Raw genomic sequence first — 12211 nt, 5'->3', positions numbered from 1 at the left:
TTCTGAAGTCCCTGAACATGCTCTACCTGCAACAAGATTATACCAATAAAGAATTTTTAAGATTAAGATTTCTTAAGATTTTAAAGAAAGCTATTTTTTCCTACCATCTGCCCTTCCTGAAAGCTGAAAGGAGGAGATGTATATGCTTTCAGCTGTGCTCCTGGAGGCACAGCAAGGCTGCACTACTTTGTGTGGACAGACAGTGGTAGTTAATTTTAAATTAGGTATCTGCCCATTCAGGTTTGTGGAAGTGGTTTCCAGTCTGTTTGCTGATATTAGTTATTTCAGCATGTGGAGAAAAAGAAGAGGGAAGATCTGTTCAATTATTTTCTAACAGGTTTGTTTTTTTTTTTTTTTTTTCTCAGAAAACTCGCTAAAGAAGAAAACATTTCTGGAAAGAGTTGATATTTGATAAGCTCTTCTGTGAGAATGGTTCTTAATTTTTCTTCGTTAATAAAAATGTTTTTGGCAGCTTCCCAAGGTTTACTTTCAGTAGTTGTTTGCCATTTACTAAGTGTGTAACATTATTAATTCCTTATTTGATTTAGGAAATACCTTTGTGTTCCACTGGGCGTCAGAGAACTTCCGACAGGTTTGTAAAGTACTTTCTTTTTTTTAAATATATGATCCTGTGCTCCTCTTACAGTTCAGTGTAATGTAAGCATGTGATCTTTTGGTTGATTAATCACTGTGTGTATGGTATTCCTGCATTAGAAAGATTAAGCTAAATCTGGTCTTCAGAAGACTCTCAACTCACATTTGTTATTGTTAGCAGACTAAAAGGAGCTTCCCCTCCTTGGTCTTACTGGCACCTCAGTCATTCAGGTTGCATTTCGCTTTATGGGCTGTAGCAGGATGGGAGTAGGGAAGTAAGAGACCTAAAGAGGAGTGGAAAGCAAATCAAAATACCTCATATATTGTGTACATGTATATATTGTAACTCTTTGTGCTACCTCAGCTTTTAGTTTTCTTACTCAGAGATGCTAGATTTGTTTGTAAATATCATAGTACAAAATAAATACAGTTTAACTTTACAATGTAAGTAAATATACATTATATTTTACAGTGTGGTTAGTAGTATTAGTGTATGCCATGTAGTGTAATAAAAAATTGACATTATATGTAGAAATGCTTACAATGGTACCTGTACCACTGAGTTAACTAAGCAGATGATTTTTGCTTGTGAAACTTTCTCTTAGTTTATCAAAACATTGTCTTGAAGCATGCATGATTTAAGTAACTAGAGGAATGCTTAGTAAAGTGCTTACGGATGTATATGTTTATCAGTTTGAAGCATTCTTGTTTAACTTTTCATTGGTGGCTTACCCCACTTGTGTACTGAGAAAGTGTGGTCCTCTGTAGCTATTAATTGTTTCTGGATAGCATTTGTGACACAGACTTCATTTCGTTCTCAGAAATTCATCTCAGAAGGGAAGGATAGAGGAAGATATTTATGATGAAATGATGTCAACCATTGAGGGCCTCAGTTCAACTAAGTATGCAATATTTTGGGTTTTTAATTCATCTTTTCTTTGAGAATAATTTGCATTCTCAGTTTTAAGTCTAGATATAAAATTTATTTCTTAAAAATGAGAAGTTACCAGGATTTTTGTCTTCCCTTTTTTCGATATTTGTTTACTTCAGTTTCTTTTTTTTGTTTTAATTTGAATATAGTGTGAGTATTATTGCATTATTATAGCAAGAAGCCAATGGTTAGTCTAGCTGTTCAATGTAGTATAGAACTATGAAATAGCAAAATTATTGCTTTGTTTCTTATGACTGATGTAATGAGCCAAACGGGGATAGGAAGTTAATGTTTGTCTTCTGTTTATTAAAATAAGAAGTGTTAGGAAATTGGGGTGCAATCCCGAACAAAACCTATGTGTAAAGTCAAAGTACGTTTTTTGGGGGGTAATAATAAAATTGCTTTAGTGTCTAGTTCACTGAAGGCCTATCAGTAGCAGGTCATGCATTTGGCATTATATTTGCATTTAAAAGCAGGCAAACACAGGCAGTGTTGTTGGGTTTGGGGTTTTTTAAATTTAAAATACAGTGTTTAAATTCCTGTAGAATGTAAAACAGTGAATTTGGGGAGGAAAACTCTTTTGTTCATCTAAACTATAGCAAGGCTGTTATCACTGTACCCCAGCTATTCCTAATAGGGGCCTAATATTATTTAGGGGAAGTTGTTGGAGGCTGTGAGCCATCTCCAACATCTGTGATTATACTTTCCTACTTGTAAACCTTAGTGAAGATCTGGGGTTATATCTTGCATGTAACTGGCAGACACTGCTGTCTGTGAGTGTTCTGGATCTGCCTGTCAGCTACATAAAAATATAATTGCTCATATGTTATGCTGTGAAACATAAAGACTTTGCAGAACTGTCAAATGTGTGTAAAACAGTAGCATTTTCATCCTATATACTGTGGAGTCTCGTACTACAACAGAGCTTTTGCATACTCTCCTTGGCCTGTTGGGTACATTTTGTAACGTGTGTCTCTTTGAATGCAGTCCATGGTGTGGCAAATCGGATGACTTTTGTGGATTTTCACTCATTTTTGCAGAACCTGGTCTTGAAAAAGAGGTTGGTAAGAGCAAAATAATCCTTTTTGGTCTTTGATTTTGCACTTCACAGCAGCATAACAATATATTGGAAACTGTTTTCATTCTGAAATTGGATCCTGGAGGTGACAGCACATTCAGTATGGTTTTTGGTAACTAATGAAAAGCAGATCTCATGATTTGCTTGAGTTGGTCATTCTCCCATGAGAATGCTTATTCTGTAAATTAAAGGAGATTGTCTCTAATCTGTGTTGAAAGCCTTGCCATGAAGGAGTTAATAGGAGTTTGGCAACTTTACTTTTCAGAGCTCTTCATATAGTAATGAGATTTAAAAAAACAAACAAACAAAAAAAAACCAAACCAAAACAAAAAACAACCCACCCACAAAACCCCCTGAAGTATTTCTACATCCATAGTGAAAACGCTTTCTGTAGTTGTTTCAGTCCAAGTATAATACTGTTATTTGTTAGGTACAGTGTACTTTCTTTGTTTGAATAACTGCTCTTTAATTTACTGTGCTGTGGTGTACTATATGTAGTTACTGGGGGGTGTGTGTGTGTATACACTTTAGGTTTACTTCTGTGTCTATCCTTTTTTTATAAGGATTTTGAGTATGTGCATCGGTGAAGTGCTGATTTATATGCTTAGTGGATTTCCCTCTGAAATTCTTCAGATTTTCTCTCTGAAATTATCCTTTGGACTGGGCTATTTTTCTTGACATATGTTCAAGTGAATTTTATTTGGTGGTTTTCTTTTTTTTCTTTTAGTTCTATGTATATTTTTAATAGTAGAGTATAAATTTGCATATATGTGTCATCACAAAAATGTAATGAATTTAAAAAAACCCTGGAATTATCCTTAAAATTTATTATAATCTGTGTTTCAGTATCGCAGCATTCCTATTCTAAAACTGAAGAGTTACTTCGCATGTGCCAGTTTCGTGTTCCTTTGTATATTTCTGATACAGATGTTTATAATGCCAAAGTAAGTGTCAGTATTTTAATAATTTATAATTCAAATTAACCAATAGCTAAAGTGAGACTCATGTGCATGAAATTTTTTAAAGTCTTATGGAGTTCCTGAGGGTTTACATTTAAGAAACATACACCTCTTAGGACTAATTTACTCCTTAAAGAAGTAGTGCGTTCATGTTGTTGATATAAGAACCTAGATATCAGTGTGCAAATAAAACAGAAATATTTCTTTAATATTGTGTTTGCTTAGTACACACAGGGAGATGATCAGTTAAGTGAGAAATACTGTTTTACAGGAATAGTTGGCTGTAAGCACAGAGTGAGCAATAGAAAAATGGGATTAGCTGGTTAAAATGTGCTCAGTTGATCCTTTTGTCTGTAGAGGTACAAGGAGGGAACTTTGAGCTTCTCCTCATACCTCCGAGAAAGCAGACATTTTACAGTTCTGAAGCTTATGATCTATTTGTTTTTCATGGCTGTTGCAGTGCAATTTCCATGTGGTTTATGCATGCAGTAGTGGTTCAGGCTGTCAGTAGACAGGAGTAGAATATCTTATAGTATTTGTGCAACAGAGCAACAATAGCCTGTGCAATGTTATGGTCATCCAGTGCTGTTAGAAGAGAAATTATATTTAAATTTAGAGAAACACTGTTAGCAAACATTAGTCTGAGTTGCGGTTTGAAAATTTTTTTCATTTAACACTGGTTTGTTTAATGTTTTCTCTTCCATTTAGAACTGCAAAACTAGGAATTTCCTTTGGCATTGTTGCCATCATCATTGTACTTATTTTGCTTGTGTGCTTTGCTGAGAAATGTATGGTAAGTTTATTAAAAAAAAAAAAAGTTACCTGATTTCAAAAGTGGATGGATTTAATTTGGCACCTTGGTCAATCTTTTAGGATGATGAATTAAGCAATATAATTTTAGTAGGAGTTATGGGAGCCTTGAACCTCATCTTACCAGAAGGTTTAATTTCCTGAAACAGATTTTCATGTCTGAAAATTCTCACTATATTTCAGAATTATTCAAGTGCCAGAATAGATGGGTAGGAGGGAGGAGGAAGATAGTAACACTTGCTGAGTGGGGCTGGGTTTTAAAAATTTATTATTTTTCTGTTTTCCCTTAATAGTAATTTTGGTTGTAAACTCTGATATTTTCTATACTAGGAACAATATTAAAATAAAAATTAGTTTGAATACCAGACTAGTATTCATAATCATTTATGTTTAAATGATTACAGACATTTAAAAAAATTATAGACATGAATAATTTATTGGCAACCGTTTCATAGCTGTTAGAATTCTAAATTCACCATTACGTCAGTTAGGACACTTTGCATTTGTAGTTCCTTTTTCTTTGCAGTATTAAATATATGCAGTTACTGTTAAAAATGACATAGTGACAACACATTGTGACACAGAGTTCAATGATTCAAAATAAAAAAAAAAAAAAAAAAATCTTCTTCAGTCCAAGAACTAATGGAGGCAGGGGTGGGAGAGAGAAGGGATTTAAGAGGGTTTCTTACACTCATCAAATTGCTGTGCCAGACCAAGGGTGAGAGGGGATTCTGAAGTTCTGTTGAGAAGGTGACACCGTCATCCTATTGCAGAGTGGTCATGGAGGTCTTCCCGGAAAACTGCCACAGGAAGAAACTTACAGAGCCAGGTTCAAGTTGTGTAAAAGGGAAGGAAAAAAAATGAATTGCACTCTGTACATGGGATAAAGTCTTATGATTAATTTAAAAGTACAGTTAGATAGCATGTACAGATTTTATGTATCTTATTTATATATATATATATATATGGGTGGATGGATTTTTAGATATATGTGCCCATATATAAATATGGAGAGAATCTGTGGAGAGAGAGAGAGGTGTGTGTGTATATGTATGCACATACGGTTTCTACATACGTAAAAACACATGGAGAAAAGAAAAAGAAAATTCCAAGATTGCAATTGCATTAGACTTGAGTTTTACACTGGGGGTGTTTTGGTATAGCATCCTTGAATAATGCTTGCAATCATTAAAAATGCACTTTACTAGATGTTTTTCTCAGTAGCAGCAAATGGAGGATGGAAGGATGGCAAGAAAGGGGACTGTCTGTGATTCGTTTCAATTTAGTCATCTGAAAACGTAGTTCCAAATATAACATAGCTCTAACTAAAAAGTACAATGTAGGTTCTAACTATATTTTTAGTAATATTGCTCAAGAACTTCCAATCAGATCATAACTTTGAATGTTTAAAGCAGAAATTCAGAAAATTTTAGCACCCAGCCCCTTTTAAATAAAGAAGCATTATCTCTATTTTCAGTTGTGGAAAGGCATTAGGCATTTAATCTGAATGACTAGAATCAGAGTTCTATGGTAGGATTCCAGCAAAGACACTTGACACTCTCCTGCAGAGAAAAAGTATTTTATATTTAGAAATATTTCTTTCCATGTATCAAAGTGTTATCCGTGTTACTGAAACAAACCAATTCTGTTCACAGAAGTGCTGCTCAGAACAGTGGCCTTTCCTGCGCCGCCTTTGTTCTATCTCAGAAAAGGTGGAAACGATGCCTTTGCTGAGGCTTCCTTTAGCAGTCATCACTATAGGTGCCTTGCTGATTATAGCCATTTTTAATGTGGTAAGTAATAGCATTATCTTTACTCTGTGAATTTGTTGTAACATCCACAGTTTAAGTAACTTCCTATATTCTTTTCACTGAGTACCGTGCTTTTTGGTGCTTTATCTAATGTCTGGTTTGCAACATCAGTTGATTTACACAAGGCTAATGCACGATGTCATGTAAAAGCATTAAAAGTAAAACATTGCAGTTTGTAGAACTAAAAGTACCTGTGATAGACTCGAGTTCTAGTTTGCACCACCTTTTCTTGCTTTCCAGATGGCATTTATAATTACTATTGACTGTAATCCTCTTCATTAAGATGGTCTTCTAGTATTTTTTTTTATGTAAATTTAAATGTTTGGCTGTAGCAGGTAGAAGTTTTAAGCAGTCTGTTGTGCTATTTGCACTAGTGAGTAATAATGCAGATGGAGGGAAGACTATAACTTGGCTCTCTTAAACCAAAGACATTCTGGGTAGTGACTGCTAGACTAAGATGCAAATGTTGTCTGTATTTTATAGTTTGAGTGCTGTATTGCACCTGGGGTACATACTTTTGAAAACAACCCTTTGGAATAACCTCATGGTCAAGACCACTCTGCTGTGGTTTTTATAAACGAGCTTTATGTGACACATCATGCTAAATGTTAAACCTGAGAGCTAGCTACTAAAAGGTGATGTCCTCCTGATCGCACGTGCTTGGTCTGCCATTCTTCTGATTCCATGGGCACTTTATTCTGAAAGCTATACTGTAGAAAGTGCTTCATTTTCTTTTGTAGGATTGTTTTTCTGCTGGCTTAGGTCCTTGAATTGACTCACAGTGGTGTCATGTGAACGCCACCAGAGACAGCCTATAAGAGAACAGGAACAGCAGCTGTGAAACTGAGGGGTGAGACAGAACCACGTTTGTGCCAGTTAGCTGTTAGATTAGCATAGCTAATGCTCAACTTTACCCCAAATTAAAAATTAAGTAAATACTTGACAATTTTAATCTTCTTGCACCGTGTGTGCATATGTTTAATACAACTACATGGGGTACCATTGTACTCAATGTTTATATTGCAATAGCACTGAAAGGGCAACTGGATCAGGACTCACTGTATGGAGAAATAACTTAAAACCAGTGACTACATGCTAACAAGTTTGTATGGTGGTTTTGTTGTTGTTTTCCCGATAATTAAAGACTACTGAAAAGAGCAAACCAGCAAACTTTACTGGATCAAATGACCTGTGTGCTACCACCTATGTAAGTACCCTCTTAATTTCTAAGGTTAAAATGAAATGCGTCTTGGATGGTGTGTGTAATATAGACGGAGGGCAGCATTTTGATATCTTTTTATAAAGATAGCATTTTTAAATCATTGAACACAAAAACTTACTCGTGCCACAAGGCAGTTCTAGGGATATTTTCTATCATTAGCTATGGCTTTACTGTGCATCTTTTAAGGCTTTTCAAAAGTCTGGAGTACTTGTGAATAAAGCCAAAGTCTTGGCTTGTTTTGGTTACTCAGCACCTTTGACAGGTGTTCTTTAGCACTTCTGTAAGGATACATAGCATATATTAGTAAGCATATCACTAATGACACAAAAGGATTCTTTCTAAGGGTTTCTTTTATTTCTCTCTTTATTTACAAAGTAGCATTCTATTTTGAGGTCATCCAAATGTTCGGGATGCTTCTTTGTCACCTGGCCACCCTTTAGATGATGGACATGTTTTTGAACAATGCACAGCAGGCTGTGTGAGGACTCTTTAATTCCGATCCTTATGACAAATGACAAGTTATATGTATATAATGCACATTGTACTTATCTGATAATTTCCTGTTCTTGCATGTCTGTAAATCAGCCTTTTGGAAACACAACTCAGTCCTGCGTTGAGGAAACTGTGAGTAGTGAATACATGCTACTTTAAACCCCTCGTCGTTTGACTATTGTACATGTTACTGACAACTGGCAGGTTCTGTTGCTGTATAAGACACAGCCTTTTTAAGTATCTGACAGCAGAAAAGTTCTTCACGAAATCAGGATGTTTCAGCTGCTGTTGCTGTGATGAATGAAGCATGGCTTTGCAGTTTTTTTGAAATTTCAGACTTAAAATTACATCTAAAACTTTGAGGAAAAAGCAGTAGAACAGGATGGTTATTATGTTTGAGTCTGAAAGATGAACAATGTACTTGCAAGCGTCCCAGTAAAGTATCTTGATAGAGTGAAAGGATTTGAATGGCCAACAGACCTGTGTCAGTGTTCTCTGCATAGTGTTTTCTTTTTCAGAGGTTTGGCTTCAGGGTTGTAACAGTGAGTGTGCGTTATCTTTTGGAGGTTAGCCTCAATGCCATTAGGAGGACAGAGTTGGTGTAATATGTTACTATACAGCCTCTGATTCTGAGTTGCCCCATAAATTGTTCTGGTTTCATTAACTTCAGCAGAAATGTTAACTGTTCAGCTAATCTCCCTGATCTTAAACTGTGCTTTGTACAAAAAGAGAAATAAACTCTCAAGGAGCAGAAGCTGAGGTAATTATGGAGTTGTTTGTAGACAAAATATGCTGGCTCAGCATCTTATACCTGTGCAGGCGGCAGCAGGGAGCAATTCTGTCTGCACAACACTTTGTACCACCTGACAGGTTTGATGCCCCAGCCGCATGCTGACCTTGGACACCTCGCCTGAACTGTGATTCCTTGGGGACATTCTTCAGTAATTCCATTGGACAAGGGCCCCAGCTTGATAATGCTTATTAGCATCCAAGTTCTTAGGAAGGAGCTGTGTCTAAGGTTGGGTAGCAGGACATGGTCTTCACATGTTACGGGGGGGGGGGAGATGGGAATGCAGAACCTGGGTAAGGTTACAAAGGGGGAGCACTGTCAAAAATAGGACCAGAATGTTGGAGTTTCTGGTTCAGAGCCTGTTTACTGGACTATGAACCAGCTTTAAGTTAGTCTTGAATTTCAAATAAATAATTGCTTCAATTAATAGCCTTCAGGAGATCAATTCTCAACACTTCAGCTGTTAACTCACACTGCATATGTTGGTATGATGCTTTTTGTTTAAATCTTTTTGCTTTTAACAAATTAAAAAAATAACTAAAAAAAGTATTAAGTTCAGCCTTTTAGTGCAATTAAAAACAAAGCTTTAAGTGTATTTAGGAAGTGATGGTAATTTCTTCTATTTAAACTACAAAGATCCTGAACTTAGAGCATTTGCTATGGTTTGAAAGTCTCTTAGGCATAAAGCCCAAATAATACAACTGCTCTTTAAATTCTTTTACAGTATTACGCTTACTGCTGCATATTGGGGTTCATTGCTTGCTCAGTATTTCTTCAGATGAGCTTCGAACTCAAAGTTCTCCTCCTGTCCATTGCTGTGACTGTCTACCTCGTCATTTTTAACACCCTTCAGCACAGAAACTTGAACTTCTATGGCAACAGTACCAGGTGCAGTGTAAAGTTTCTTATAACTGACAACAATTTTTCATTAAAGGAGGTGTTAGATTTTTCTTGTACACGTATCAGAATATTAAAATATCAAAATATCATGTAAGTCAGACATTACAAACCTTTCTGTAAAGTTAAGGACATGGAGATATTAGACCATAACAACTTTTTTTTAGAGAAAGTGTGTGTTTTCTGATAAATCCTGTATTATGGCTTCTGAGGTCTCTGGAAGCTTAGCTTACATTAAAGACTAGGGTGTACGATATTAATTTCATAATAAGGTTGATCTTCTGTTGAACTATGAAGAAAAGCCTTGTAAAAGTCTGATGCTCAAGCTGTGCTTGCAAGACCTTGCTAGTCAGTACAATAGTGAACAATTTCTCCAATCTAATGGAAGAAACTATAAAAATACTTGAGAAATCGTGTGGAAGAGTTTTACTGTTCGTTTGTAAGTCATTCTCAGATCCTCAGCATAGTCTGGTAGCTGAAGATTAGGATAAATCTGTTTTGCAGCGGCTGTGAGCTGTCAGCACAGCATAAAAAAGCCTGAATGAGCTCTTGATTTAGCCTCTTAATCCCAGGCTATTCATATAATGAGAATTTAGTTTGCGTTGGTGAAAATTAATAGATGTGGTAAAACAGACTGATCTTACTATGAAATAGTGAGTGGCGTCTCAGATTTGTATGGAACTACATACAGGTGTGATTTAATGGCTGTCTTTGCTTTAGCAATTCAGGTTTTTACTTGTTATCATCTTTCTTTCCACAAATAAGAAGGTTTCTTTTCCTACTTCAGGGTTTAGTTGGCTGTGTGTTTGTGGGGGTGTGGGGTGGAAAGCTGCAGCGCAGTGCAGTGGAAATGAAGATGGCTCCACGCAGATGAAGCCGTGTTTACTTGAACACATCTCACTGCAGTAGCTACTAACCAAGGTTTCAGCATCCATTTTGTCATTGCATGAAATGCAGTTCATGTACTGAACTGAATGATAAACCTTTCTTGTTATTAGGGTAGGACCAAAACCAGCCAGCCACTGGCACAAACAAACAGTGGCACTGGTGGTATATGTCTGAATAAAGACACCCTCTTCTGCTACGCTCTTCTTCCCCTCCCCTCTGCCCCAACCCTTAACCTTGTGGATTTTCTTAAAGGATGCAGATGACTTTGTATTGCATTCTTCTTTTCAGGCTTTTCATCAAAGAGCCAAGGATAACAACTAATTTATATCTGGTTCTATTTTACATAACCTTAATTTTACTTGCAAAACAGGTATGTATTTAAAAAGCAATAGGTTAGTTATTTTACTTGCAGCAAGTTGATTTAGATAAAATGCAAGTGTTGTTCATTGATATTGTGCTCTAAATTAGTATATATTTTTATCTTTTTATTATATTCTTGTACTTAGTTGTAGATAATATACTTGTAGTTATAGATAATGTAAAAATCTTTACTGTGAACGGGTGGGAAAATTTTTACATTTTTCTGTAGTGTTTGCATTACAGAAGTTTCAAATTCTTCCAATTTGGATCTATCTATATGTCCATATTGAATATGTCAATAAGCAATTTAAATCAAGGCAGTAGTTCAAGATAAAAAATAACGGTATTATTAAAATGTCATTTTGGTAAATACACCTGATGGCACCCAAGTGGCATTCATTCATACCGACTGCTTCGTATTTTTCTGACCTTCATTCTCAAAGCACATTTTTCATAACAATATAGGCTCAAAAGACCTTGAAGAAACTTTATTGCTACTACACTTTTTGAATAAATTGACTAATATTTTTCAGCAAGATATTATATGGATTTAATTTATAGTATTTGGTCCCTTTGCAGATTGACTATTACTGTCGGCTGGATTGTCTGTGGAAGAATAAGTTTAAAAAAGAACATGAACAGTTTGAAACGATGGAGAATGTTAACAGGCTTTTGTTGGAAAATGTACTTCCAGCACACGTTGCTGCATATTTCATTGGTGAAAAACGAAATGAGGTATGTTTAATTTCTACTATCTGAAGGACAGAAAATCAGACTTCCGTGACGTAGATGTCATGCTAACAAGCACACAAAGGACTCTAAGGTTCTGTACTCTTTGCCTTGTTTGTATCCCAAGACCTCTGTAAACCCAAGAATCTGCTATCCAAATGGCCTCAAAAAAATGCAAACTTTTAGTGTCTGAAATCTGTTTTTGGAATTGGTGGTTTGGCTTCAGGACACAGTTTGAGTTAGGCAAATATTTTAAAAGTATTCACTGCTTTCCAAACACTGTAATTTATCAGAGAAGCTAGGCCTTATTTTAAAAGTAGTTAATTAAGGAACAGTTAGTATCTCCTTGGTAACAACCCCAGTGAGAGGTTCATCAGTAAGGACTTCTTTAAGATACCCGTCAGAATAAATATGGCTGATTTCACACCTTTGGCAAGTGTCAGAGGACTGGTACTGACCAGAATAGATGAGAATCTTTAAGATACATAGAGATATCAGCTTTTCTTTAGGCAAATCAATTTCATTAATGTTTCTGATAAAATAAGAGATGCCCACTGTAAAGTACTGCAGTTGACTTCATGGGAGAACTAATTCGATTACTGGTTATAAACAAATAATCATGGTTTTGAATACCTGTGGTGGAAGGTGAC

At 35.8% G+C, this 12211-nt stretch overlaps 1 protein-coding gene across 3 annotated transcripts in view; it reads left to right on the top strand.

Annotated features, from left to right (window-relative positions):
* Nucleotides 1–12211, top strand: part of ADCY7 (adenylate cyclase 7) — a 68261-nt gene that overhangs the window by 50641 nt on the left and 5409 nt on the right. For all 3 annotated transcript variants that reach the window (XM_042797417.1, XM_042797416.1, XM_032998186.2), the window contains 11 exons: nt 549–592; nt 1416–1496; nt 2513–2585; nt 3450–3547; nt 4271–4355; nt 6028–6165; nt 7328–7390; nt 7991–8029; nt 9412–9575; nt 10761–10842; nt 11412–11567. In XM_042797417.1, coding sequence (XP_042653351.1) covers nt 549–592; nt 1416–1496; nt 2513–2585; nt 3450–3547; nt 4271–4355; nt 6028–6165; nt 7328–7390; nt 7991–8029; nt 9412–9575; nt 10761–10842; nt 11412–11567 — 1023 coding nt within the window. The remainder of the gene's footprint in view (nt 1–548; nt 593–1415; nt 1497–2512; nt 2586–3449; nt 3548–4270; nt 4356–6027; nt 6166–7327; nt 7391–7990; nt 8030–9411; nt 9576–10760; nt 10843–11411; nt 11568–12211) is intronic.

Source organism: Tyto alba, unplaced genomic scaffold, assembly GCF_018691265.1.
Source record: "Tyto alba isolate M040663 unplaced genomic scaffold, T.alba_DEE_v4.0 Super-Scaffold_26, whole genome shotgun sequence".
NCBI lineage: Eukaryota > Metazoa > Chordata > Aves > Strigiformes > Tytonidae > Tyto > Tyto alba.
This window is presented reverse-complemented; position numbering and strand designations above follow the sequence as displayed.